General features: G+C 40.2%; 1 protein-coding gene across 1 annotated transcript; it reads left to right on the plus strand.

Annotated features, from left to right (window-relative positions):
- Positions 1-5,513: 5,513 nt before the first annotated feature.
- Positions 5,514-22,218, plus strand: LOC108900677 (desmoglein-2-like). The gene is given in 15 exon segments (XM_018701846.2): positions 5,514-5,570; positions 8,153-8,275; positions 11,471-11,626; positions 12,717-12,855; positions 13,137-13,306; positions 14,174-14,218; positions 14,220-14,309; positions 15,438-15,623; positions 15,779-16,377; positions 16,894-17,036; positions 17,610-17,831; positions 18,091-18,330; positions 18,918-19,051; positions 21,340-21,669; positions 21,787-22,218. Coding segments are annotated over 15 exon segments (3,060 nt in total). The 3' UTR covers positions 22,213-22,218.
- The last annotated feature ends 5,764 nt before the right edge of the window (positions 22,219-27,982 follow it).

Below are 27,982 nucleotides of genomic sequence, written 5' to 3' on the forward strand. Positions count from 1 at the left end.
TCATCATGAATCTGGATGGGTCTGTGTGTGCAGCACAGTAATACTGTACATTCAAGCACTAGATGGCAGCAGAGCTTTTCTCCCTGTTTATTCTATCATACATTATTGAATAGAATAGAATAGATCATTATTGTCAATGTTTATTTCAAAACAACAAAACACCATTTAGCAGCTCTTAGAATGACAGCACAGATACATATAAAATGTCAAAAGGAATATAGAAAAAAGTCAAACAGAATAAAATTAAGTTAAATAAGAATAATGAATATAAAAATAGAGAGGTGAGCTTGCTTTAACTTCCTGGGGAAGTAAAGCCTCTGTTGGGCCTTCCCCACCTGATGGGAGATGATGTGTGTGGTCCAGATGAGGTCAGCTGAGATGTGCACACAGAGGAATTTGAAGCTCTCTACCCTCTCTACCTCCTCACCATGTACGCACAGGATGAGAGTGGATGAGGTGTGATGTCCCATCCTGACGTTCTGTGGTCTGTTGCTCAGGAAGTCTAGTATCCATGTGCACAGTGAACTGCCTAAGCCCAGGTTGCTCAGTTTCTGAACCAGTTTGTGAGGGATGACTGTATTAAACGCTGACCTGTAGTCCACAAACAGCATCCTTACATAGGTGTTGTCCTGGTCCAGGTGTGTAAGGGCTGTGTGGAGCGCTGTGATAACTGCATCCTCTGTTGATCTGTTTGCCCGGTATGCAAACTGGTGTTGGTCAAGGTCGGCGGGGATGGCAGACTTAATGTATTGTCTCAGATTGGTTAGAGTGGGTTCCATTATATGGAGGACATATGGACATAATAAAACCATTTTACTGTTTATTGTACTTACGTGGTCTGGTGGAGGGTAGAGAAAATAACACATTAAGACCAATGTATCAGCTTGTTTTAGGGGGAAGGATTCAGGTTACATATTTATGTAATACAGGTTACATAAAATATTTTCATATTTTAAATTTATAAATGTTGTATAAAAAATAGCTAGGCTGGTCATATGGGTTGAAGTATTTTATGAAATAAGATCTATAATGGCTTTGCAGCTATTTCTAAACCTGCTGTTGCTTTAACCCAGAAGGTTTTTTTTTTTTTTTTTAGCTTTGTGTTATGAACATATTCTGTTGCAGTCAGCATTGGTTAGGGTTTACATGTAACTAGGGTGCCTTTTAGCCATCAAAGTGCTCTTAAGATGTTGCTTTTAAGAACTTATTTTAAACAAGTGTGATAGCCACAGCGCCATTAAATTGATAGATAAATTTAATTAAATTTAAAGTTATACAACGCCTTTTTACTCCGAAATGCCAATAAAGAATAGTTGCAATAACCACTGTGTGAAATACTTTGTGACAATCCAACATGGTGCATGCAGTGGGAAAAAAGGTCAAATGGAGGCTGAATCTTTATCTGACATTTGACTGATCAACTGTGTTCATGATAAGGAACTAAAGAATTCAATAAAAAATAGATAAATTAAGGCACACCCCTGCATGGTACAAATGCACAATACCCTGCATAAAACTGGGCACAGCTGGATAACCCTCATCAATTATTTAATTATTCAGACAGGACACTGGGATTCAACTGGTAGCTCACCTTGTGTGGAGAGGAGCTGATTCAGGGTTTATACAGTCAGAATAGCAGCAGACCTGAATTAGGCCTAAATAAGGGGACTGAGAGCAGAGCTGCACAGGTGGATGACATGTTACTTTACTTGTATTAACTGTACAGTTTGCAAAATTCCAAATGGTGCCAGTATCCATACAGCTGGTGTGGCTCTGATAAGCAACATCGGCTGTTTGTTCACTGTCAGCTGTATTTATTCATAGATAACATTTTTTTTTTTTGTCAATAACAAGAAAGTAAGTTGCTCACCAGTGTAGATGAGAGAAACTTCCAGAGGGACAATAATCATTGTAACACTCCAATCGCCAGTGATCTTGGCTTTATGGTAAAGAGGCCAGACAAAGCATCTCCTCAGTAAAAGACACATGAAAGCACATAAAGGACCTCTCAGACTGAGGAGCAAGATTCTCTGGTCTGATGAAACTAAGATTGAACTGTTTACTCATGTCTGGGGAAAACCAGACACTGCTCATCACCTGTCCAATAGTATGGTGGAGACAGCATCATGCTGTGCGGGTGTTTTACAGTGGTAGGGACGGAGAGAGTGCTCAGGACTGAGGGAAAATTGTAAGGGGTAAATGAACCAATGGAAACCTGGTCCTGAGTACTCAGGGCCTCAGACTGGGCTGAATATTCACCTTCCAGTAGGACAATGATACTAAGCACACAGACAAGACAAAACAGGGGTGGATTAGGGACAATTTCTTTGAATGTTCTTGAGTGGCCCAGTCACAGCTCTGACTCGAACCCAGTCCACCATCTATGAAGAGACCTGAAAATGACTGTTCACCAACAGTCCCCATCCAACTTGACAGAGCTTGAGAGGATCTGCAGGAAATAAATCTCCAAATCCAGGTGTACAGAACTCGTCAGTTTAAAACCAAGAAGATTGGAGGTTGTGATCACTTCCAAAAGTGCTTCAACTAAGCACTGAGTTGGGTCTACAGTTAGAAACCAGAGACCAAACAGTGCTTGCCTCATCCTTCTTCTCTTGCTGAGAAAAATCACAAATGTGTTTTGGCAGGACATTGCTGGAAGATTATTTTTAAAGCACAACATGTTTTTGATGGTCATTCCAAATGTTTGAACTTGCATGTCAGTCAACATGTGCCCGTGGGGAGAGGAGGAGAATCCACATAGCTCCTGTGTACATGAACATGCAACAGCAAGCTCTCATCTCCTGTTGTCTGTATTTAGTGAATTTGAAAAACACTGAAACCATGGTAAATCCAAATACTGGGCACAAAAGGAGCAATAAGAAGTTTACAAGATGACATGTCAAACCATGTGAGGAACTGGAGGTTGGGTCTTTACTTTGTCTAAGATTTGTCACTTGAACTCAGCACACACACATACACACTGCTCTTGATGTTTCACTGGCCGACAGATGATAGGTGTAACCAGTTGTTTGTGCCAGATATTCTCTATTAAAACTGCCAGTCATATCAAATAGTGTTCTTAATGAGAATGTGTCAGACCAAATACATCACTGAAGATCTCAGTGCAGCTGTGCATTTATGATGGCATTAAATGTGTGCATGCACTATAAAAAATAAATGCAAGGCTACAACATATGTTTGTTTCCTGGCCCTAAAATGATCTACATGGGATTTTAAGGCAATAAACAACTCTTTCCTAACTATTCAGTAACTATTTATTTTCCATTTGAAATGCACAGTATTGTATTTTTATATCTTTTCATCATGAAATAAGATTTTGGAAAAAAGCTCAGTCAAACATGTCTGTCAGATTTAAGGCACTAAAGGTAGTGCCTCAAAGGTCAGTACCCTGATGGTAAACCGAGCCTGGAAAACTGTGAACAAGAAATACTTGTTATGCATGTTGCAGCTACAGAAATACAAAAAGAGGAGTTTGTCACAGTCACAAAGAAATACAAGTTAAGGTGATCTTCATTATTGACACGGGTCATGACAGAAAGAAAAGAATCTGATTCTGAAGCCTTAAACTCCAGTGCTTGAACCAAGTTATGATTCCTTTCTTTGACGATCAAATTAATTCTCATAAACAAAAACAAATGTCAGCACCATTTATTACAATTTAATTTGAATTTTATTTCAAAGACTGTTTTGTAAGACAGGTTTTATTATTACGTCTTTCTTTCTTTTATACCATTGACAGCATGTTATTCATTTATGAACACTCAGAAAGGCCTCATTGAGGACTCTTTTACAAGGATGCTGAATGTATATGACAAAATCAAAACAACAACAACTAAAGCACAGCAAATTTGTAGGGAGTCAGACACAAAACTGAAATAATAATGACTAATCGGTTGTTAGTAAGACTGAAAAGAATCAAGTCATTAATTTTCACTCAGAGTTGTCTAATTGAGATGAATCATACCTTGGATGAGGTCTGTCTGAGTTTTGATGAGATCTCAAAGTGAGAATGTGGTCAGATCTCATCTAAGTTACATTATGAACAACACATTCTATCTGAACTAACAACACAAAACATGTTCTGTTAATATGAATCAAACATTCATAGAGTAAGTTGTAAAAAGTATGTTAACCATATTAGAGATATGGGTTAGAGCTACTCTGATTTCTAAAAAAAAAAAAAAAAAAAAAAAAAAAACACTCAGACATTTTTAAAAGCCAAAAGGAAACCCAGAGGAACAGCTTTAGGCTTAAAGGAATCATTGAAGCTGGTTACCATATGCAAATGATGGTGCATGAAATTTACTGCCTATTTTTCTGCATGTTCCACACAAGTGTGTGTATGTGTCTGTGTGTATACAGTATGTGGGGGTACAACCTGGGATACAGGCTTCTCTTACCAGAAAGTCTGGAAAGCCAACTTCCAGGTTAGAGAGCTTCAACACCTCATCAACTGAAATAATAAGATGGTCTCATCTGAGTATACACTCTCATCTTGCTTTTACAAAGCATTTGTTAAAATTGTGCTTTTAGAAGATGGGGTGTGACATGTGATGTCATCGTGAACACTAATTAGACCAAGCTGAACTATGTGTGTTCCAGTCAGAGTCAGCTGGTGTAATATAAAGACTCTATTCCCCAGTCCTTCAGTCGCTGCCATTGTTCTCATAATGACTTTTTAAAGCATATTTGATACTTACAATGGATAACAGAGAGCCTCCACAACACAAAAACATAAGTGATGTCAAGGAATACATATCGTTCAATAAACAGCCTTACCTGAATTTGTTTTTGTTCCTTTCAGCTTTAAGGTCTCACAAAACACAAACACAAAAAAACACAAAAAAAAGGAGCAGCAGAAACAGTTAGTCAGCAGTGGTTCAGTGTGTCGTCTGGTGTATTTACACAGTTAAAAGGCCTCTGGTCCTTCCAGACTGTCAGAGACTAAAACATCTGTACAAGTTGCTGGAAACAAACTTTTGTTGGTTTGTCTGGTCTCTGGGGGTTTCATGTGGTCTGCACCTTTGTCCCAAGCTTATGATGAATGTACCTAAGTTTGGCACTTAAAAATGTTATTACCTCACTGGGAGAACTTTATATTAGTTGACTGTGAGTACTAGATGAGCACTGTAGAAAACCAAAAGGATAAAATAACTATTTTCAGAAAAAAGTAGCAGATGCTTTCCTGAATACTTCAAATGTGTTTTTACAGTGTGAGCTACCTGTCTGTCCTTGTCAGCCTAATCAAGTGTTCATCCCTGAGGCCCTGCCATAACCTTTCAAACTCTACAGCAGAGAACAGACACACCTTTGAGAAACACGCTTTTTGACGGTTTCAAAAGCACACATGAAGAGAGGGGAGGGAGGAATGGGGGGCGGGGGGGTCTTGTCAACATTATTTAAGGCCCATCAGTTTGCTCTTTGTGAAGTCGTCAGTGGGTTTGTACTCTCAGAAAGGACAGGCTGGCATATTCTGTGTCTTCCCTGCATTCATGGCTCGACTCTCCCTCACAGAAGCGGGCCTCCTGCTTCTGTTTGCGCTGGCCTTGGTGAGTATTCACCCTGAAGCAACTCATACCTTTCACCTTGACTCAATAGGACATGCGGGAGGCATGAGGGAGCTTGCTTTTACAGGAGAAAGAAGTATTCTTATTGTGGACTAGACTGCACTTTTAAAATGAAACATCATTACTGATCACGTTAAAACAGGCTCGGGTTCAACTTTAACTGCTTTTCAAAGCTGAATGCAGGTTGCACATCATGCCCAGCAGAAAATGTTGTCACTCACAGCACCAAAACATTCATTACTGCACTACCAAATAATGCACTGATAAATTCAAAGACTTGACCATTGGTGCATTTTTTCCTGTAATTATTTTAATCTGTGCTGTAACTACAGAGTACAGAGCTTGAGCACTGTTAAAGCTGCCTAAATTAGCCACACTGAAACAGAGCATATATGTGAATAAAATGCTGTGCTGAAGAGCTCGAAGCAGTAAAAGATGAGAAGTGTTGGTCTGTTTGTTCTGCCTGTAAGAGCTGCTCTGATACAGGTTTTTAAGTTTTTAAACTTGCACAACAGTTTACCATCCAGTGCGTATAGATACGCTATATCCAAAACGTACCCTTGAACCTGTGTTCATGTTGGTGGGCTTAAAATGTCCTGTTAGCTGTTTTTATCCTGCCCTCATGGCCAAGTATCTCCTGCTTAAGTATGAGCAGGGAAACCACACAGAACAGGTTCACATGCAGTGAGCTATATCATCATTATTATTTTTGCTGCTGTTGGTACTGTCGACGCTGTTGCGGTTGTTGCTGCTGTGGCTGTTGCTGTACTTGTGCATGCGGTGTTTGGACTGAGACAAACACAGATCCTCATCACTTTCTTTAAAAGCAATGAATGTGAATGTACACCATGGGCACATTTATTTTTGTCAGAATTATAAAGAATAAGCATAGCTTGTTTCTGATGTATTCATCTGTACGGAGCCCCAGAGTAGTCACGTCAAAAAATAAAAATAAAATGTGCGCACGAAATAGCAAAACGGGCACAAATTTTACTAGTAATATTCGCAGCGCAAGTATATACAGAGAGTCATGACAACAGGCAGGCTTTCACTCCTAAGCATGAAGTGCACTGCACCTATTTCAAATATCAGTGTTAAGATGATTGTTAGCTAGCAAGACAGCATTGGTTAGAGTAATTACGTTATTTAAATAGCCTGTAGTAGCCGACATTAATTAGTCATTCATTACGAGAATGTAAATCAGTCTGCAAACTGGGCCACACCGCTTTACCTGTGCAGTTCACACGCAGTGTTGTAATTACTAGTAAGTGTCACAATTGCACCGGGATCCCCTTCAGCTGATACTGAGGAGCTGGTCGGCACTCTGCGGCGCAGCTCAACGTAAGGTATGCCGCCCGATATGTGCCCGGTGCACGCCCGTGGCACCGGCTCTTCAGTCCGGTGCTCTTCAGAATAAGGAGGTGAAGAAAAGTCTGATGCGATTATGACGCTATAGATTTTCATGTTAAAAAGCTCCAGCAGTTCAAAACTCAAAGTCAGTACAGTTAACACCATAGTCTGTTAGCAGTGTTCAGCTGTGCGTCGACCTCTGAGCTGCTGCAGCAGGCGGGTGTATGTGTGTGTGTCCACACCCCCGGCATAGCTGTTCAGCACTGCTAGTCTCCTGCCCAGTCTCTGATAATGGCCATAATAAACAATGATTCATTTCATTTTATTATACCCTCCTTCAGAGAGAGAGAGAGAGAGAGAGAGAGAGGAGAGAGAGAGAAATAGCTTTCATATTATGTTCTGTCGACCCATTGACATAATCTAAATATAACCTGGTATCTCCTTCACCTTATGCTGACGAGCACCAGGTATGCTCACCGGTTAGCGTCGGCTCTGCAGAACTCACGCGCGGGAAGTCGGCGAGAGCAGAAGAGCCGGCGCCCTTTAGCTTAAAGTGAAGGAGCCTGACAGCTTCAGAGTCAGGTGAAGGAGGCTGATGTGGTTGGGATACTTTATAGTTATATACACTGTCATGATTAATGACTAACTAATATATTACGTATGGTATTTACTCTAACTAATGTTGTTAACTAATAATCAGTGTAGTAACTTAAAAGTCACCTATGTGCAGTGCACTTCGTGCTACAGAGTGAAAGCCTTTAATTTCCACCAGAGTTCATTCCTTCCACAACAACAGCATTAAGAACAACAGGGAGAGAAACTTAAAAATAATAATAATAATATAAAGAAACAGCTGAACAAAGATGTGAAAAATATCTAAATGAATAGAAATATGTAGAGAATTTTGAGGTCTCTTCAGAGTGATCAGTATTTGTAAATCCTGTTTGGTCATTATAATTAATAACAAATATGTATGAGGATGAAGTTTAGCCTCACTAACATTTATGCTGACTTACACTGTTATTCATTCACAGTGTAAGTCATTCATGAATGTTTTTTTAGTTTGGCTTTTATTTGACTTCAGTTGTGTTATAGTATGTGTAGTTATATATGTGTTACATATGTTAAATATGGTGCTGCTGGTATATGTTTGAACACAGTGTCAGTCCATCGGTGTCCAGGTGCAGATTTCCACCTTTCTGTCTTCTGTGCAGGTGCTCAGTGCTGAGGCAGGGCAGAGGTCACAGACACTGAGCAGGAAGAAGAGAGAGTGGATCCTTCCCCCGGCCAAGCTGATGGAGAACACCGACTACACACATAAGGAATTTATTGCCAAGGTCAGTTGACTTTTGTTCATCATAATGTTTGAAGGGAGCGGCTGTGGCTCAATCAGAAGGTTGATAGTTTGATCCCCAGCTCCTCCAGTCCGTGTGCCAAAGTATCCTTGGACAAGACACTGAACCCCAAACTGCCCTGATGTGTCATCAGTGTATGAATGTGTGTGTGCGTGTTAGAGAGCACTTAACATTTATAACATTTGTACTGTATACATGGCGTGTAAATCACAAGTTTCATCATATATTATATATGATATTATATCGACTCAATGGACAACGATTTGATGTTTGCCAATATCACAAAGTTTGCTATGATACGATTCCGATTCCATTTAATTCAGGAGCCAGCAATCGATGAGGTTCAAGGTTATCTCAAGGCACTTTTCATATAGAGCAGGTCTAGACTCTACTCTTATGTTATTACATTTATGAGGAGAGACCCAACAATTCCCACTATGAGCAGCACTAGGTGACAGTGGGGGAAAAAAATCTTCCTTTTAAGAGGCAGAAACCTCGAGCAGAACCAGACTCAGAGTGGGAAGCCATCTGCCTCGACTGGTTGAGTTGAGAGAGAGAGAGAGAGAGAGAGAGAATGAGAGAAAGAGAGGAGGAGAGAAGGAGAGAATGGGGTCCTGAGGTTGGGACAGCTTCCTGTGAGGGAACTTCTGATCAGGGGCAGATAGAACATGGCCAGGCATCCACAGTTGAGGTGGTGAAGGGGAGGAGGTGGGTTGTACAATGTTGCAGGTGCTGAAATGACACCTGAATGACAGCAGAGAGAGAGAAACATTTTAAACTGTGATAGCTTACAGCTGATTGGCTCTAGTTGGGTGTGTCAGGTTGTGACTGGATGAAAACAGAATTAGTAGGTGGGGCTTAGAGATAGCAGGAAGCAACTTGTGATTCAGCTGGTATGTGCAGACAGAACTTTCGCTAAGCTTCGTTTGTGACAAAACCAGCTGACATCTCTGTGCTTGCTTAGAGAGAGACGTTAAATATGTACGATGTTTGGTTGATATTTTCAGTTTGGAATCGATTGTATTGATGAAGATCAATGTATTGTTATCAGTGGCGCACCGTGCATTTTACACCTAGGCCACTAACCCATCTCTTAATACCATTATAATATTCATTATAATGTCACGACCATAGAAACCATCAAGGATAATCAGAAACACAGCATAACATAACTTTGTACAGACGGGCATGTAGCCAGAATAAATGCTATTACTAAGGCAATGCTATAAAGACCCAGTTAACACTAATAGGTCTCCAAACACTGTAGCCACAGCTGCTCCACACACATCATCTCCAGCAGAAGCATCAATATTAACTTAAAAACGTAAACAATACAGCGAGCGGGCATTCTCACCCCTAAAGCGAATTAAAGCAAGAAATACGACCTGACGGGCCACCACTGATTGTTACACCCCTAAAGTGCTGTGTGAATGTGTGTGTGAATGGTGAATGTGACCTATAGTGTGAAGCAATTTGAGTGGTGGATAAAACTAGAAAAGCACTAAGTACAGTCCATTTACCATTTAACATTTGAAGGAAACTGGCAAGGATGAGCATCAAACAAAGAACTGGTTTCTGCCACTAACCCTGCAGAGAAGAAACCTGTTTCTGTTCAGCTGTGCCACTGTAGTAAACTTAAGGCTACAGGTTTTTTTAACAGTGTGGAGATGGCAAACAAAATGTTATCTTTAGACAGATAACAACCTGCTCAGTGTTTTATTTTATTTTTATTTTTTAAAACTTTTTTTCACCAGTTTTGTCTGGGTAAGAGGCTTGTTTTTAGACCAGAACAAATATTTCAGGTTTGTTTATTACAGTTGTAAAAGTCATCTTTGGACCTGCTACAGCAATCAGAGCCTGTTAATTTCACAATCAAAAGTTAGGGAACAACATTTAAATTTCAATATAGATTATAATCATCTTTTTATTTTTATTTATAATTTTCTATTGTATTAATTCTAATAACATTTCCATATGTTGTAGCTGAAAAAAAATATATATGAGATAAAATTACTTACTGAAGTAAGTTACAATGCTGCTACTGTAACTATTTAAAAGAGTGCAGCTCAGCTCTCCTTCAGTGGTTTTCTTTAATATTTTGCACAGTGCTGTGTAGTATTTGATATATATTTCTAACATTATAATATTTATGGAGAGCAGAGTCAGTGTGGATCTGCTTTGGCAGGACATTTCTTAAGGTTTTGGACAATCTGTCTTCATCTCCAGCATTAAAATACCAAAATTCACAGCAGCACTTTACAGCAATGGTTGAAATGATCTCCCACCAACAGCACTGCAACTCGGTGGGGGATTTCTTGGACTTTATGATGCTGCCTTTGAAAAATGTGCCCTGGGCCAAATAGCTGACCTGAATCTCACCATGAATGTGTGTGTGTAACCATGTTCTACATTCTGCATGTTCTTAATATGTCTTTGCTACAACATGTGATATTAGAATCTGAAATTAGCTTTCTTGAGAATTAAATAAGAAGATCAATATACCACGCTCATGTCTGTGCATCACCTATGGACTTGAGCAGACAATCAGTTAGCGTAGCTTAGCATGAAGGTTGTAGGGGTGGGTTCTTGTAATGTGTATTATTGCAAATGTCAATACAATTTTGAATTCCAACTTTAGGAGAATAGACAGCTCTAATTCCTATAGGAGAATTTAGTTTTTTTGTTGTTTTTTTTTAAAGTGCACTGTTAACAGTCGACTGTTACTGAGAGTTGAAACATTTAGCAGTTTGAATTAATTTACCTTGTATCTTATATCCGCACATGGTGGGATGTTCTCCTCGACTGAATAACAAATGATTCAGAATGTGATAGAACACACTCACATGTGGCAATACATTATTCTGTTAATATATATAAACAACACATTCAAAGTATTAACCCTGAGAGAGACCTGACAAAACACTGAAAAGGCTGAATGTGCACAGATGATGGTGCTGAGCAGTTTTTCCACACTCTGCAACTTGGGCTCTTTTATCTTTATATGTAGTAATCTTGGACTTTATTACACTGTTTTGTCCCTGTGTTCTGCCTGTTGTACTCGCATTTATGTTTTTTTTTAAACACCTGGCTGCAACCAGATTTCCCCTCCTGGGATAAAAAAAAATTTGACTTGACTTGAAATATAAACAGTTTTCCACATCTGTGTTTTGTTGACAGATTCGCTCTGATAATGACAAGAATAAAAAGGTGGAGTATTATCTCTCTGGACCAGGAGCTGACAAACCACCCTTCAATCTCTTTGTGGTGGACCATGACACTGGTTTTGTAAAAATCACTGGTATTCTGGACCGGGAGAAACAGTCTTCCTACAATGTAAGTCTTTTTTTCTACAGAAAAGAAAGAAAAAAGAAAAACAAGAGCCATACAAGATATACAACAAGGAAAACAACCCCCTGCTGGCCACAAGTTTTACACTTGCACTTTACTTAACAGTTTTGCATATTCTATGCTAAATGCTGAGAAAGAATACAGAATTAACACCACGACAGAGCTGCAATGCAGTTTTAATTGGAGTGAAAATTGCAGTGTAGCTCTGTCTTCAGTGCAGACTGTTATCCACATATTCCACTCCCATATAGTTTCCTCACTTAATCTACAGCAGCTGACAATTGGGCGCTTTAGCCACACACACAAAAAAAAACACAGCAGCAATAACATTCACTTCCTGCAGGTGCCACAGGTCAGCAGGTCTAGGAGTAGTCTGACTATTTGTGAACAGCCCCACCTTATTGGGAATCTATGGCCTGAAAAAAACAGCAGCGAGAGAAAAGTTGAACTTGAAGTCTTTTCAGCTGTGTTTTTCAGTCGCCTGTCTCCTGGAACACATATGTCTGTCTACACAGGACACATAACAGCTCATGTTTTACTCATGCTATATGCCTGTAAATGTAGTCGAAAGGCTCTAAAGCATGTCTGCACTGGTCTAATCTCCTCATTTTCATGCACATAGCCACAGTGATTGTCTATTAGGCTGCAAGTGCTTCTGAACAACTCTACTGTACCTGAACACCTCCTGTGTAACACAGACAGTCCAGAGCTGCTCCTCTGCTAAAGTGCTTCTCACACCAAGTCTGTGTAGACGTGACAGACCCTAGAACACAAGGTCCATGAAGTGGAGTTCTTAGTTTTCAGCCACATTTTGTGACTCTCATCAGTGGTTGGAGCTTTGGCTTGTTATTAAGTTCAACTAACTAAATTTCCTCTGAACAAACTCCATCTGCTGATGAGTGCAATGAGGTGTTGTTTTAAATTTTGTAAAAAAAAAAAAAAAAAAGCCATGAATGCCATGATTTTGCATCTAGACACACTAATGTGTAACTGGATTTTTGTATTCCACCTTCACGTCTTAAAGGACCAATAGTGAACATCTAACACTGTCCCAATCCTCATGTACCTCATGCAGCTAACAGGAAGCGCTAAATACAGAGATGGGACCACAGCAGAGGAGGATATCCCACTGACAGTCACAGTCCTGGACCAGAATGATAATGCTCCTTATTTTGAGCTGCATACTGGTAACATCACAGAGGCAAGCAAACAAGGTAGTGCTAGACTCTAAACAGCTACATGAATACACTTGTCATGAATCATTTAAGTAGCAGCTAATGGAACCAGCATGTATATGGTTGCATTTGTAAACTGTTAACAGCTCTGAACTCTCCAAGTATAATTCAGTTCAAATTCATTTGGAATTCATATTCATATGAACTCTAAAGGCAGTCTGGCTGTAGTAGTTTGTGGCTGCTTAGTGTGAACAGGTCCAATGAGCACTGACCTGATGGATTCTACTGAGATGGATTTGTCCTGTTGTGATCCTCTGCAGGAACCTTTGTTATGCAGATTGAGGGGAAAGATGATGATGATCCCAATACAGTTAATGCAAAGATCTCCTACAGCATCATCAGTCAGGAGCCAGAAGGCACAGGTCACATGTTTACTTTAGATGAAAAGACAGGCAAACTGTATGTCAAAGAGCCTACACTGGACAGAGAGGTGAGTGTACATACGGTAAGACACAGTCTACATATTCTGCTGCCTTTCTGTTCACTCGACTCTGGAAGCTTCAAAAGCTTCTTATTTCACTCTCAACTGTCTGACAGGTCAAGTGAATGGCAGTACATTTTCTCCTGAATTCACCCAGTTATCCAGTTTGATCAGGAGAAACATTACTCACCTCTGCACTTTGTAAATCCTCTCATCTTTTTCTAATTTTCACACATCTTTATAAGCACTCACAACATCCAAACACTTATACAGCACTTTTCCAGGCACGTTGACCACTGCACATGCTTTACACTACAGGTCACATTAAGCCATTCACACACACATTCAAAGAGTGCTTGGTTTATATATATGCAGTTCTCTAACACACACACACACATCGATGATACAAATGGGGTACAGTACCTTGCCCAAGGATACTTCAGCACAAGGACTAAAGGAGCCTGGGATCGAACCACTGACCTTCTAATTAGTGACTTGCTCTACCTCCTGAGCCACGGCCATGCCTATAAAAGCCCACAGCATGAAAGTATGAGCCCGTTACTCCAGAGTTATGCTCTCCTCATACTGACAATCAATGATAAACTAACCTCACTTTCTTACAGTTTAAACTGTAAGATTTAAAAAAATGGACTAGAGCAAAATGTTCTCTGAAATTCAAGATCAAGGTGGAATAAAAGAAAGTTTTGCAGCAGCACTATTCTACCATGATCTACAATACATTCCTGCAGTGTTGCTGAACATGACGGACACCTAATTAGTTTTTGTCAACATATGCACAGTATGATCATATTTCATTTAGTAACAGAGGGATGTTTGTGCAATTCAGGTTTTGGTTTGCTGTTTTTCATCTGACAGACTCATGACCTCTACAGACTGGTTATAAAAGGGACTGATTTGGAATGGGGCGGCAAATGGGCTAACAGGGACAGGAACTGTGGAGATCAGGGTCCTGGACATCAATGACAATATCCCCACTCTGGAAAAATCTGAGGTGAAGAACACACACACAGCCATCACAGTTCTGGAGAGACAGGGAAAATGAATGATGTGAAGTGCACTATGAATAAACCCTCCTTTCACTAGTTTCTGGGTGGGATGGACATAAAACAGAAAACCAGAGTGTTTATAAAATAAACCTTTTGCACAGGTAGAACTCATACCATTAACAGTGCTTCTGTTGTTATTAATAATGGGCCCTGGAGGTAGGAAGATTCTAAATGGAATGAATTCATGTTATCAATTACATCTTGTACCTACCTATGATAAGACCAAATGTCTGATGTGAAAAAGACACTTTGGAGGAGGGCGTAGTCATAGAGTTGTGAACTACATTTTAAATTGACTAAATTTTAAAACAAAGATATTTTGGACACCGACAATGTACAACAGTTATACTAATCAAATTATTAGTAATCAAATATGGTTTTCAAATAAAGATTCAGTATAGTATTACTTTTCCTACGCAGGAGAGGTCAAGATACCCTCACTTGAACTCCATAGTATTGCTCAATAGCCAAAAAAAAAAAAAAACTAAAAAAAAAACACTACCTTTCCCACAATACAACTGACTAGCATACATTATTGACTCTTGTCTGCCTAGTAAAAGCTCAAGTCAAACCCATACCATCAATTCATCAGCAATACAAAGCAGTGGAATGCTAGACTGTGAGTACAAACATTAAGGGAAACACACTCCAAATAAAAGAATGCCACAAGCAATGCTCTATGGATCAGATACAACAAGGGATCAAAAACACATATTCAATTCAATTCAATTCAATTTTATTTATATAGCGCCATATCAAGGCACTTTTCATATAGAGCAGGTCTAGACAGTACTCTTTAAAATAGGTATTTAGAGAGAGAGACCCAACAAATCCCACCATGAGCAGCACTAGGTGACAGTGGCAAGGAAAAACTTCCTTTTAAGAGGCAGAAACCTCGAGCAGAACCTGGACTCAGGGTATATAACACAGCGAATTATATTTTATATGTAACTATATTTTAGGGACATGTTTTTTCCTCTAATTCAAACAGTGAGACTTATGTCCATCTTTAGCACAGAAACAGTTTCTGTTTCATCTTAGATTCCACATTTAGATTCATGTTCTTTTTTCAGTACTCTGGATCAGTGGATGAAAATGTCGCTGATGTAGTTGTCATGAGAATCAAAGCTCTGGACAAAGACCTTGAACACACAGACAACTGGTTGACGGTCTTTACAATTGCCAAAGGAAATGATGATAACCTCTTCTCCATTGAGACAGACAAAGAAACCAATGAGGGCATCCTGAAACTGATTAAGGTACTTAGACTTGTGTGATGTAATTTTATATGTTTTTCTTATATTTTGATATTTTAATTTGTTTTTTGTAGGTTTGTAACATTTCTTTGTTGATTCTTATTTCTTTCTGTCTTCTCTCTTGACCCTCTTATGACCTTCCATCTTGGACCAAACAGCCTGTAGATTTTGAAGAACTCCAGAATCTTGAGCTTGGCCTGCTTATTGAGAATGTAGCTCCTTTTGTGGAGGGTGGTGCTATTCTGATGGATGTGGATGTTCAGGTTGGAAAGGGTGGCCCTCTGGCAACTGGAGCTGGTGCCGGCACTGGAGCTGGCACTGGTGCTGGTGCTGGTGCTGGAGCCGGTGTGGGCGCAGGGGTAGACCTGGGAGTAGATGTGGGGGTGGATGCAGATGTGAATCTGGGTGTAGACGTAGGCCTAGACGCTGACCTGGAAGGGGGTGGAGAAGTAGGACTTAATCCTGAGGTGGGACTTGGTCCTGGACTTGGGGTTAAGCCTGGTGTTGGACCTGGAGTAGGTGTCGGACTTAAACCAGGTGTCAAACCAGGACCAGGAACAAAACCAAAGCCAAAGGCACCCTCAAAAAGCTATCCCATTAAGATAGCAGTGAATAATGTGCCAGAGGGCCCAGCATTCGTGCCTGACACCAAGAATGTTCCTGTATCTGAAGATCCAAATGAAGCACCTGAGGATGGTGTGATTACTGTGTTTGCTGCTGTCGATCCAGACACAGGAAAACCAGCTGAAGACGTCAGGTTAGTCAAGCTGCAGCTGAGGCTGATAGGAACGTCATTAGTTTTGCAGGCTATATACCAGAAAATACCAAAACTATTAACTTCATGGTGGTGCTACAAATTGTTGAGATTTTTTAATCTGGACCAAAGGACCAACCCACTGATGTTGCCATCACCACCGCTAGGGTAACAATAAACTTGTTAAAGAAAAACATTTTAACTAAGTATGTGTTTTAAGCCAAGAGGCAAGAGTTTAGCATAAATATTTGAAGAAGGGAAAACAGCTACACTGTGTTAATCAGTGAGCTTTAGAGGTGTTGGTAGATGTTTGTCTTAACTTTGGACAGTTTCTCGTCTTTAGGTAAACTTTAGCTAATTGTCTCCTTTTAACTATGTACTTAAAGAGACACCAGAGTGATAAGTTGATTAAGCATACTTCCACAAATGTTGAAGTGTTCCTTTTACCAAAATAACTGAACAATTTACCACTGCTTATTGTTACTATTGTTGATGTCTTACATATTTGTTGTGGTTCAGTTATGCAAAAGCCTATGATCCAGACAACTGGTTTACCATTGACGAAGAAACAGCTGAGATTAAACTCAACAAGGTACCAGACAGAGAGTCGCCGTTCTTGGTGAATGGTACCTACATTGCCAAGATTCTGGCCATGACCAAAGGTAATGCCTTTATGATGCTCTAAGCTTATAAGGCTTTGTTTCTGCCTTCTTGAGAAATTTCTGTTGGAACAGCCTCTGTTCTCCCCATCTAATTAATTCAATCCTTCACCTTTCTGAATATGATTTATCATCTGTATGTCTATGAGCTGAATGAGCAGTTCACCCAAGGGAGTTGCCAGAGGTAATGTTAGAAATGAGGCACATTGATCTTTGACAGAACCTGCCAAACCACTTCATAAAAGTGTTTTGGAATGAGAGGAAGTCTGGGGGGGAAATAATTTACATACACTGCCAGTTTTAACAGACTTCCATAAACACTGTTAAAATTAAGGATAATTCAGATTTGCAGTGTTGTCAGGAGAAAATATAATTTTGGCAGTCACATTTATTTGCTTCATCAGTGTACTAAGCAATTAGTTTTGTTTTCAAGACTTATATTCAAGTCACTGATATCATGTAAACCTGCAGAAGGAGTGGCATCATCAGACCTTTGCAGAACCCACTGGATTTTTTTATTGGCATGGCTTTGCAGTATGTGTGCTGTTTGACTAACAAAGCTGTTGTCATCCTCAGACATGCCATCAAAGACAGCCACGGGAACAATAGCCATTCAAGTCACTGACTCCAATGACCACTGTCCCACCCTCACCACCACCCACAGCAGCCTGTGTTCCAATAAAAAAACTGTTTTTGTGTCTGGCAGCGATGAGGATGTTAGTCCCAACAGTGCTCCATTCACATTCAGAATCATACCTGATGGGACACGGGGCAGCTGGGTTGTAGAAGTCATCAATGGTAAGAGAATGTACAAAGTAGTTAGCATCAGATGACAAAATGGATATGTAACTCAAAATATGATTATATGATGAAATATGATATGATATGAGCAAGAGCTTGTCATAGTGTAACTGAAAAATCTGACGGTGATTTTGTTATTATATTGTTTTAATTGTTCAAACACTTGTAGCAATTGTAACACGCAGTAGCAGAAGTAGTAGTAGTATTACTGTACTACTAGCATGTGTTTGACAGTCCCATTTTTTGTTGTCTTTAGAGACAACTGCTGCTCTTCACTCTGAGGAGGTGCTGTGGCCCGGTTCATATGAGCTTCAGGTGGAAGTGTTGGATGCTCAGGGTCTGTCTTGCCCCACCAATGAGGTTTTTACTGTGGACGTTTGTACCTGTGTAAAAACAGAGGACTGCAGCTTAATGGCAGCCAGAGTGGGAGTTACCTCATCTGAGCTTTCTGCCCCAGCCATTGGCCTGCTGCTAATGGCCCTGTGCTTACTGCTGTGTGAGTTGAGTTTTAACAAATACACTGTTACACTTGGTCACTAGACTATATAAACACATACTCAGATTTAAACACAGCATTTACTCTTGTTTTACTTGATTCATCTCTATGTAGTGTGGCCACTGGCCTGCTCAAAAGTTGCTAAAGGTACACTACATATTCATGACAATTTTAATTCAATGCAACATAGCATTATTCAGTTTTATTCATAATGTTTAAGTGCTAATTTTAGCATATTTACTTAAAATCAACCCATTGTGTATTGCATTACTGTGTTTCTCGGAAAAGCAACTGACATCATGATTTAAATATATTAAGCAGAATGTTAGCTGTGGTGTTATTAAGAATAACCACAGTGTTAAATTACTACCTCTCTGACACCTCTCTGACTCAAAATGAATTTACCATTAGGAGACTCTCATAAGTAAGTACTTATTCTTGTCGCTGTCATATAAAATTACAATGATAACATATACTTTCACTGAACGTGTTGGTTTTGTTTTTGTGTCCCTTAAAAATCTTGTCACAACCTTTGATTTACTTTGATTAACTTTACACTGATTTGAATGTTTTACTTCTCTCTGCAGTCATTCCTCTTCTCCTGTTGTTCTGTCAATGTGGAGGAGCAGACACCATCTTTCCTGACCAATTTAGTGATCTACCATTTGACGCCAAAGAACAACTCATATCCTACCACACTGAAGGCAGAGGCGAAGATAAGGTGGGCTAACATTTTTGTTGTCTTACTATGTGAAGAAAAGGATTCCTCACATTTTCCTCACCTAATTATTTTTGCCAAAACACAGAATCAGATTTAAGCCTGGCATAACTGAAAGTAAATGTCTGTGTGAAACCAAGTGGCAAAGTTATACCATTTATACACAGAACAATATGTTTTAAAACAAAAATGTTGTCTGTCCAGACGAACATTTTAGCTCTGTATCAGAAATTATCTCTGTCCACACTAACATGCCTGAAAATGTGTGTGACTGTTCACATATGCTGGACAAGCATGTGCTAGCACGTACAGCATTCAACTGCACAACGGCTTCAAGCAAAGACACCATTACGCTTGTAATTTGTCATTCATGTTGATGCTGTTTGTTTTCTCCTAGAATGGAGTCACACGAATCAGGGACAGATACATCATGACATTATGATAAGACCAGATCAGGAAGCAAACATGGGTGTTTGCGAAAATGTAACCCCAGTGTTTTCAAACTAAAATGTAGCAACAGTGATGCATAAAATGCATTAGTGTGGATTAGTGTGAATTAGAGGCTGACATTTTTTCGTGGGATTCCCGCAAAATGGGAATCAATTCCACTACTCGTCACGTGATTGGAATGGGACGGGATAAAAGTCAACGGGAGCGGGGGGGCGGGAATAACAAGTTTTAAGTTTTAAGTTTTAATTGTGTGAAATTATTGTATTATATTACTATTTTATTGTGTGGGCGAAATAAGACAAATAATAACCAGGCTTGCCAACTCTCAATCTCACGCTCTCATGCTGTTGGAACACTTCTCACGCCGAAACAAGATGAAGCAGCGTTCGTATTTTAGTTGATTATCTACCGTGTTGATAGACAGCTGCTCAAGCTCACTCAAGGACTAGCCAATCACAGCACAGTAGGGCGGGAGTTGCTGCATGACTTGCAAATACTTAACGTTACGCAGCTGGGACTCCAAAAGGCGTTCAAGGAGACCAGACACACCCCCATCTAACCTGGCTGAGTGAAAGTGACTATGAGAGTTATCTATTATAGATTAATTAATGAACGAACCCAGGCATTACGAACTAACTTGATATGATATTTGTATGACTAAATGCTCTGCAAGGTACAGAGTAAGTTTAAAATTATTTAAACTATGTAAACAGCTAGGAAGTTTAGGTTAGCTATCTAATGCCAAGTGCACAGCAGAGAGAAGAATGAAAGCAACATGTTGCAATGGTACTTGTTTTTTTAAAGCTACTATGAATGTTTTCGAGAATAATTTATAAACTTTGTTATTCCAGTTGATGAGTTTATTGAGATACTTTAAGGAGACAAAAGAAATGAGGGCAAACCGTTCAGAGGAACACAGCGACAGAGGCAGCAGGAGTGAGAATGCTTGTAATTTGTTATGATTTGTATTTAATATGTTAAGTCAATGTCTACACTTGTGATTAGTTAGCCAATTAAATATCTATATCTCTTCTCCATAGACCAGAGAGAGAAAGTGTGTTAATGGAACGTTGTGCCCTTTATTGGGTCACTGTTTGTCTAATTTTGTGAAATTGTGAATATTTGCCTGGGTGGAAGTCCTGGGATGGCGTAGCCAGGCTATATCCTTAAATATTAGACCTAAGGTCCTGCTCCTTTCAAGTGTTAGAACCTGGATACTTTTTAAAACCATGATGGTGAATTGAGTACAAATATGACTTAGTGCACATACACGTCATTAAGCCCATGGCATCAAAATCTTACTCCAGCCAGGTACCACAAAGCCTACAGACTGTGCCCAAAACACACACAGGAGCGGAATGGGACAGGAATGATTCTTCTGAGATTGGGATGGGACAGGATTATATGGAAATCCACTCCTGTCCCATCCCACAAATAATTTACATTCATTTAAACTGCGTCCAAAAAAGGAAAAACAGAAAGGTTCAACCTGTCTCCACCCACTCTGAAAAAAGTCATTTTAGAATTATTCCAGGACTATATTAAAACTAAACTAAACTTGACTAAAATAGTTCCCACCTATAGTTGGTTAATAAGTTGGTTAGATAAGTCGTTATCAAGTTTTTTACATCTGCTTTCAGAGAGGAGTTCTTTTCTTCATTTATGAACTCTGTTTTAAAATTTAAAGCTGCCAATTATTAGTCCAGCTACTAGTGATGATTTAAATTGATATATCCTAATAGTATGTCCTAAATGCTTTTGTAATTCCACACATTCCCAGGTCAGAAACATACTTACTACATGTCAGTAGATAACATTTTATTTTGTCTGTTCTTTTTTAGGAAGTGCCACTCCAAGGTGTCCCAGTTTTGTTAGGCACCCAAAAGAAAGTTGAGGCGGCAGCAGCACCAAACTTTGAAAGCAATCTTTCAAAAATCACAGAAACTCATCAGACAGCTACATTCTACAATGAATCTGTACAGAAGTTTCAGGAAACCAGTCAAAGTCTTATGGAGGTCGACAACAGCTACAGGTTTTCAAGAGACACATTCAACCAAGGCAATGAGAGTGCACTGCAATTCAGCAGGCAAAGACTTGGTGTCCAAAACACAGCAGCTCTATATGAGGATATAGCCCTGCCTGACGTATTCCTCAATGACTACTACTCACAGGTACGTTAACTAACATAAGGTATAATAGGTATGGTAAGTATGTTAACTTTGCTTGCAGCTGTTTTTTCAACAGATTTTCAGAGTTTGACACCAGTGCTATTTCCTTACCCCAAACAGAAAGCAGTGTGTGCTGTGCCAGTGAAGGACAGTCTGTTGGTTTATAACTATGAGGGCCAGGGCTCTTCTGCTGGCTCAGTGGGCTGCTGCAGCCTCCTGGAGTCTGACAATGACCTACAGCTCCTAAATGACCTAGGCCCAAAGTTCAAGACTCTGGCTGAGATCTGTTCTCCTCCAACACCAAAACCCTCTCTGACACACAAAGTAGCAGATGTTGTCCATACCACTATTGATCTTGCTGAACCGGTTGTTAAGCCCAAAATTGAGCACATTGTTGAGAAAAAGCATACCAATATAAAGACAGAAAGAGTGATGTCATCTACTAACATTTCCAAATCATCTGTCAATACTGTTGAATCCATGCCACAATCCATGACAGTTTCTCACTCCAAGGTCAGTAACATTAGTCAGTCCTCTAGCGTCTAGTCATTCTGCTACTCTGCCGCGTCCAGTTCAGACAGTTGTACTACAGCAGCAGCCAGTTTACTACACCAGCCCAGTGCTACAGCCTATGCATTATGTAGTTCAACCACAGATACAGAGCACTGTTCTTTTGGCAGATGGGGCCCATGGAACCAATTTTCCAGGCCTGTATGTAATGAGTGAGTCCCAGGGTCCTTCATCTGGGCTCACAATTGGAGGTCCTGCCAGCCTCAGCAGTCCACTCAGCCCCACCCTGTTGCTACCTGGTAGCCCAGGTGAGTCCCCAGGCTCAGTCCCTGTGGAGGGTTGGACAATAATAGGGCCAAATCCTGATGGTAATTATATGTTAGTTAAAGAGAGTGGTAGTCCAGGTGAGGCAGAAGGGGTGGACCCAGGCTCATTTCAGGGCACTTTGCTCAGAGATGCTACCCTGGTAAAAAAGGCTGCTCCCCCTCAGGGGGTGTTAGATCCAGCAGCCCAGGGGAGGGTATATGGTAATCAGTCAGTAAACATTGTTGCTAAAAAGGGGAGTGTTGTTGCAGTTAATAGAAATTTAGGGCAAGCATGGGGTGGGCAGCCAGGGCAGATGGGGTTAGGGCCAGTTGCTGTTTTGGGAGCAGGTGTTGGGCAGCCAAGAATAGGAATGGAACATGTGGTACCAGTGAAGTCACAAGTCATATTGGCTGGAATGTGGCCAGCTGTGATAGATACAGTGGGTATTAGGCAAGTTAGTGTAAACCAGTTTGAAGGAATTCCTTCACTGGAGCAAACAAGAGATGCCAATGGTCTAAGTAGGCTAGATTCACAAAACGACACAAACAAGACCATTAATTTCTTAAATACCTTCACTACTGGTGAAATTACTAAAACTAATTCACTCTCAAAAGAAGAGGCTGTGATGAAAAATATGTTTGAGACTAAAGGTGATACAGCTCAGAAGAATACAGATGATGCAACTGAAGATATGCAAGCACAAAATGTGATCCCCTTCACATCAGAGCACGACTCAACAGTAGCTTATCCTCATGAGCTGGTCCAAGGTGCAGTTGAAGACAATGAGGGTATCAAAGAGTATCCAACACAAAAATCAGAAAAGCCCTCAAATGTAAAATTTAAGGAAACCATTGTGAAACCAGCCGCGGGGCCAGATGTACCACAGACATCATTTGAGACACCAAGAGGTATAATGGATGAAATTATGCTCAGTCAATTGAATAAAATCACTGATGTGCCAGCAAACAAATCACAATCAGAACAGCAGCAAAATCATGTTTTCTCTGAAGTTTTTTCTGAGGAAGCTGCATCTATGATCACTCAGATATCTTGCACAGAGGCTTCTTTACCTGGATTAGACGTCAATAATTTCGTTTATACAGAAAGAGAGAAGGAAGAGACGTCAAGGTGTACACATCAAGAGGAAGCCATTTCTACTGCAGACCACATCAATATTGTGGGTGATCAAATATTTGATATCACAGAAAAAAGTTTGGGCAGACAAGAAACAGCATCTTTGAAAGAAGAAGACAGAAAACCTGTTCAGCTCAGCATAGTGGAAGGTCCAGAAGATGAAAGTTCTGAAGTAGGGTCAGAACCTGATTCAAATGAATTCACAGAGGATCAAGGTCAAAGGGAGCAGGAGGGAGATGTAAGCAGAGCAGCAGAGAAAATAGTTCCAGACTTGGAAATGAATCAGTTTCTTACCATTTCTGATTGTGTCCAGGCAGAAGACAATGTAGTGGAAATTACTCCTGTCACCAGTGGTAGACATGAAGCGGTCAATGCTGAGCAGGAACAATTGTTAGTTTCTGAATCCAATGCTGTGGATAATGAAGTGTCAGCAATCACTTCAAATAAGATTTCAAAAGACATAGTGACTGAGTTTGAAGAGAGGTCAATCCCTGATCTGGAGGCAATGCCAGAACTACAGGTGACTGATGCTGAAAAAAAAACATCATTCCAAACTATGAGCACAATTATAAATAACCATGAAGAAGGAGATCTGGGTGATCTAAATTTGATATCAGCGCAAATTACCACTCAAGTGCAAGGAGAGGACTCTGAGATGCAAGTCATTTCAACATTAGAGCATACAGCAGAAAACAGTAGCTCTGGCCACAAAGAAGAAAACGCTGATTATAAACATTATGTAACATCAGGATCAGGAATAGACCTGGATCAAGTCAATGCAGCGGCAAACAGCATGAGTGGTGGAAAGACAGAGGAGAGTATTGTGGGGGAAGGCCTATCACAGGTGAGTTTCAGCACCTCTAATGACCAAGATGAGGAGATTGAAAGACAAGATGCATTGAGTACAAGTTCTCAAATGGAAGACAAGTTTATCTCAGATGACAATATTACTGATGAAGAGGATGTTGTGGAGCAAAATGTGTCACCAGTACAGCAAAACATAAGCAGCTCAGATGACCAACATGTAGAAGAAGATGCATCACAAATGAATTCTCAAATGGATGATGTGCTAATCTCAGACTATAGCATAAATATTTCAGAGAAAGAAGACATTATGGAGGAGGTAGCATCACATGTACAGCAAAATGTAACCATCACAGTTGACCAAGATGAAGAGACATCAGGAGGAAGTTCTCCATTGGAGCATCAGCTCATTGCAGCTGAAAATAAAGATACAGGAGAGGAAGAGGAGCACATTGTGAAGGAACTGACATCAGTCCATACAGCCACATCTCTGCATCTCTGATGACCAAGATGAAGAGATTGAAAGAAGTGATACAGGAAGGATGATCTCCCAACTAGAGGATCAGTCTATCTCAGAAGACAAAATAAGTGATAGAGAGAAAGACGAAGTGTCATCTGTTCAGCAAGTGATTAGCACCTTGGATGAAGATGAAGACAGTGAAAAAGATGTACCCCACACAGTTTTTCAAATGGAAGATAAGCTTATCTCAGATGAAAGTGTAACTGATGGAGAGAAACAGGAGGAGGAGACGCCATCCATACTTCAAAGAACTAGCACTTCAGATGATCAAGATGAAGAGAGCAAAACAGAGGATACATTAGAAACAAGTTCTCTGTTGGAAGGTCAGCTTGTGATAAGGTTAAATGATATAAATGATGGAGGAGAACAAGAGGATATTCTGATGTCAACTTTACAGCAAAATATAAGCATCCCAGATGATCAAGATGAAAAGATTGCAAAAGAGGACACATTAGGCACAACTTCCCATACAGAAGATGAAGCCATGAAGTCCTCTACCCAACTCTTGGAAGAGGACTCTCAGTCTTCAGGCAATGAATGTTTGTCTGTGGAAGATTCCTCATTTTACAAATGAAAACAAAGAGACTGAGGCAATATCAGAGGAGTCAGAAACTCAAGAAATGGCTTGTGAGGTTACTACACCCAAATATCTGATAAGGCAAGGAACAGACTCTGCTCAGATGGTAGAGATCATTCTTGATGTTCCTGAGGGACAAGATACAGTTAGTCAAGAGTTAGTGGATGGTGCTAATATGGAGGAATTTGATAAAGTGCTTACATCATCATCCAGAGTGGAACAGCTTTCTATATTCAGTGAAGACAAAGAGGCCAGTCCTGGCATTTTGGTGTCTGGACAAGAAGCTGAAAGTAAAATGATTCAGTATGATCACTACAACACAGATGTCACTAAAACAGAACACGGGGAGGCTGGAGATCTCACTTTGCAAACAGGAAAAGCAGAGACCAGTTTTGACCTAGAGATTAAAGAGGGAATAGATGATTGTGCAACTAATGTATTTTCTCAGCTACCACCAACATCTTATTCAGACATTAAAGTGGTGGACAAGGCCACATCTTCAGAGTTGGAAAGAGACCCAGGCTCATCAGGGACAGGAACCACAAGTTTTATTGCAACAAGTGAGGTAGCTGAGGAGACTGCGTACCTTATCCAGGATGAGAGTATACAGATGACTGGAGAAGCAGTAGGGGTAAGCCCAAACAATGTGGAGCAAGCTAGTTTGATAGAAGTTGTATCAGAAGCATCTTATTACATGCATGGGTTGAAGCAAGTGGTGATCAGGTGAGTCCTCTACACGTACAGTCAGTCATCAGTCAAATTCCTAGGAACAAATCCAGAAAGACAAAAAAGAACTCCAGCAAGAGTCCTCAAAGTCCAAAAAGCCCCTCTGGAAAATGTAAGCAACAGTGATTCCTTTCAGTTTGAAGCTGCATTGACAACAGTACAGTGTTGACAGTAATCAACCAGTGAAATCAAGCCCAGTCAGTTTTGTTTATATGGTGCCAAATCATTATGGAAGTTACCAACCAGGCCTTCACATCAGATGTTTGCTTTGTGTTGCAGTGCTGAGACTGTGCAGTGGACACAGGCAGAAAGTTAAAACAAGTAGTGTGAAGGGCAAGATAGACAGCAGTGTTTGAAACACCAAAAAACACTTGCACCCTGTTTAAACCATGTGAACTGGTAGTGTCTTGGCGTTAACCTGAAAAAACATCAGTCAGTGCATTGAGAAAAGCCCTTGTTGTAATTCCCTGCCATGTCAAAGCTCCAGTTTTATCACATTTTTTCATTGTATTGGTACATTCTTGCTACTGTACCATGACACTTCAGTGTTTGTATGACACATTTGGTGTTTGCCTTGGGCAAGAATTGATGCATGGGTATGTGTCACTTGAACGAACCTTGCCCTGTTGGGGGCCTGACAGCTTCTGTGGGAAACCCTGAACTAAGCATCCTGAACACTCCAAATTGGAAAAGGAGGCTAACTTCTGAATTCCAGAAATTCAATTCAATTCAATTTCAATTCAATTTTATTTATATAGCGCCATATCACAACAACAGTCATCTCAAGGCACTTTTCATATAGAGCAGGTCTAGACCATACTCTTTAAAATAGGTATTTACAGAGAGAGACCCAACAAATCCCACCATGAGCAAGCACTAGGCGACAGTGGCAAGGAAAAACTTCCTTTTAAGAGGCAGAAACCTCAAGCAGAACCGGACTCAGGGTGGGCGGCCATCTGCCTCAACCAGTTGGATTAAGAAGGAGAGAGAGGGGGAGAGGGGGGGAGAGGGGGTAAATACAAGCAAATAACTGATACCATTTAATTTCAGCACAACCTGGGCTATTTGAATATGTAAGTGTCTATAATGCCACATGACATTATAAGTAGTTCTAAGACCATAAACCCAAAAGAAAAAATAAAACAGAACTAAAATTTATTAGATTTTATTTATTTCTCAACAGAAGAAAACTATGTGCAAGTGTTTGGAGTCTAAATTCATGTAGCTCAAGGTCTCAAGTAACAAACAAAAGAAAAATGAAGTCTCTAGTGCACAACACGGGCAGAGATATTTACATTTATGTCTGTGCATCCACTTGTTTTGTTCACTTGAGCCATTCTGCCCCATTGTTTCTGACCAGGATCACGCAGAGAGCTACATCACGCTCACACTGCACTCCCACAACACAAAACTGTTCAAAATATGGCCTCCACTGTCTCCAAAACCTCTATATTCATAATCTCTAAAAACTCCCTCGGTTTCCCCGCGTTGTTTTCGCGGCAGAGCCGCACATTGGCGGTCGTATCCTTTGTGAGCGTCATTTTTATTGCGCGCATTACAGCGCTCTCGCAGCAAACGCAGACTGATGAGCTGCTTTCAGATTACTATCTTGGCACATTACTTTACCTCTGAAGTGTGAATTTATGCTAAATTAGATCTCTAAATGCTAAGGACACAGCATAAACGTAGTAAGTAATGTGTAAATCGGGGATCCGCCATATTTCCAGTCTCATTGGATC

The sequence above is a fragment of the Lates calcarifer genome, unplaced genomic scaffold, assembly GCF_001640805.2.
Source record: "Lates calcarifer isolate ASB-BC8 unplaced genomic scaffold, TLL_Latcal_v3 _unitig_4587_quiver_601, whole genome shotgun sequence".
Taxonomy (NCBI): Eukaryota; Metazoa; Chordata; class Actinopteri; family Centropomidae; genus Lates; species Lates calcarifer.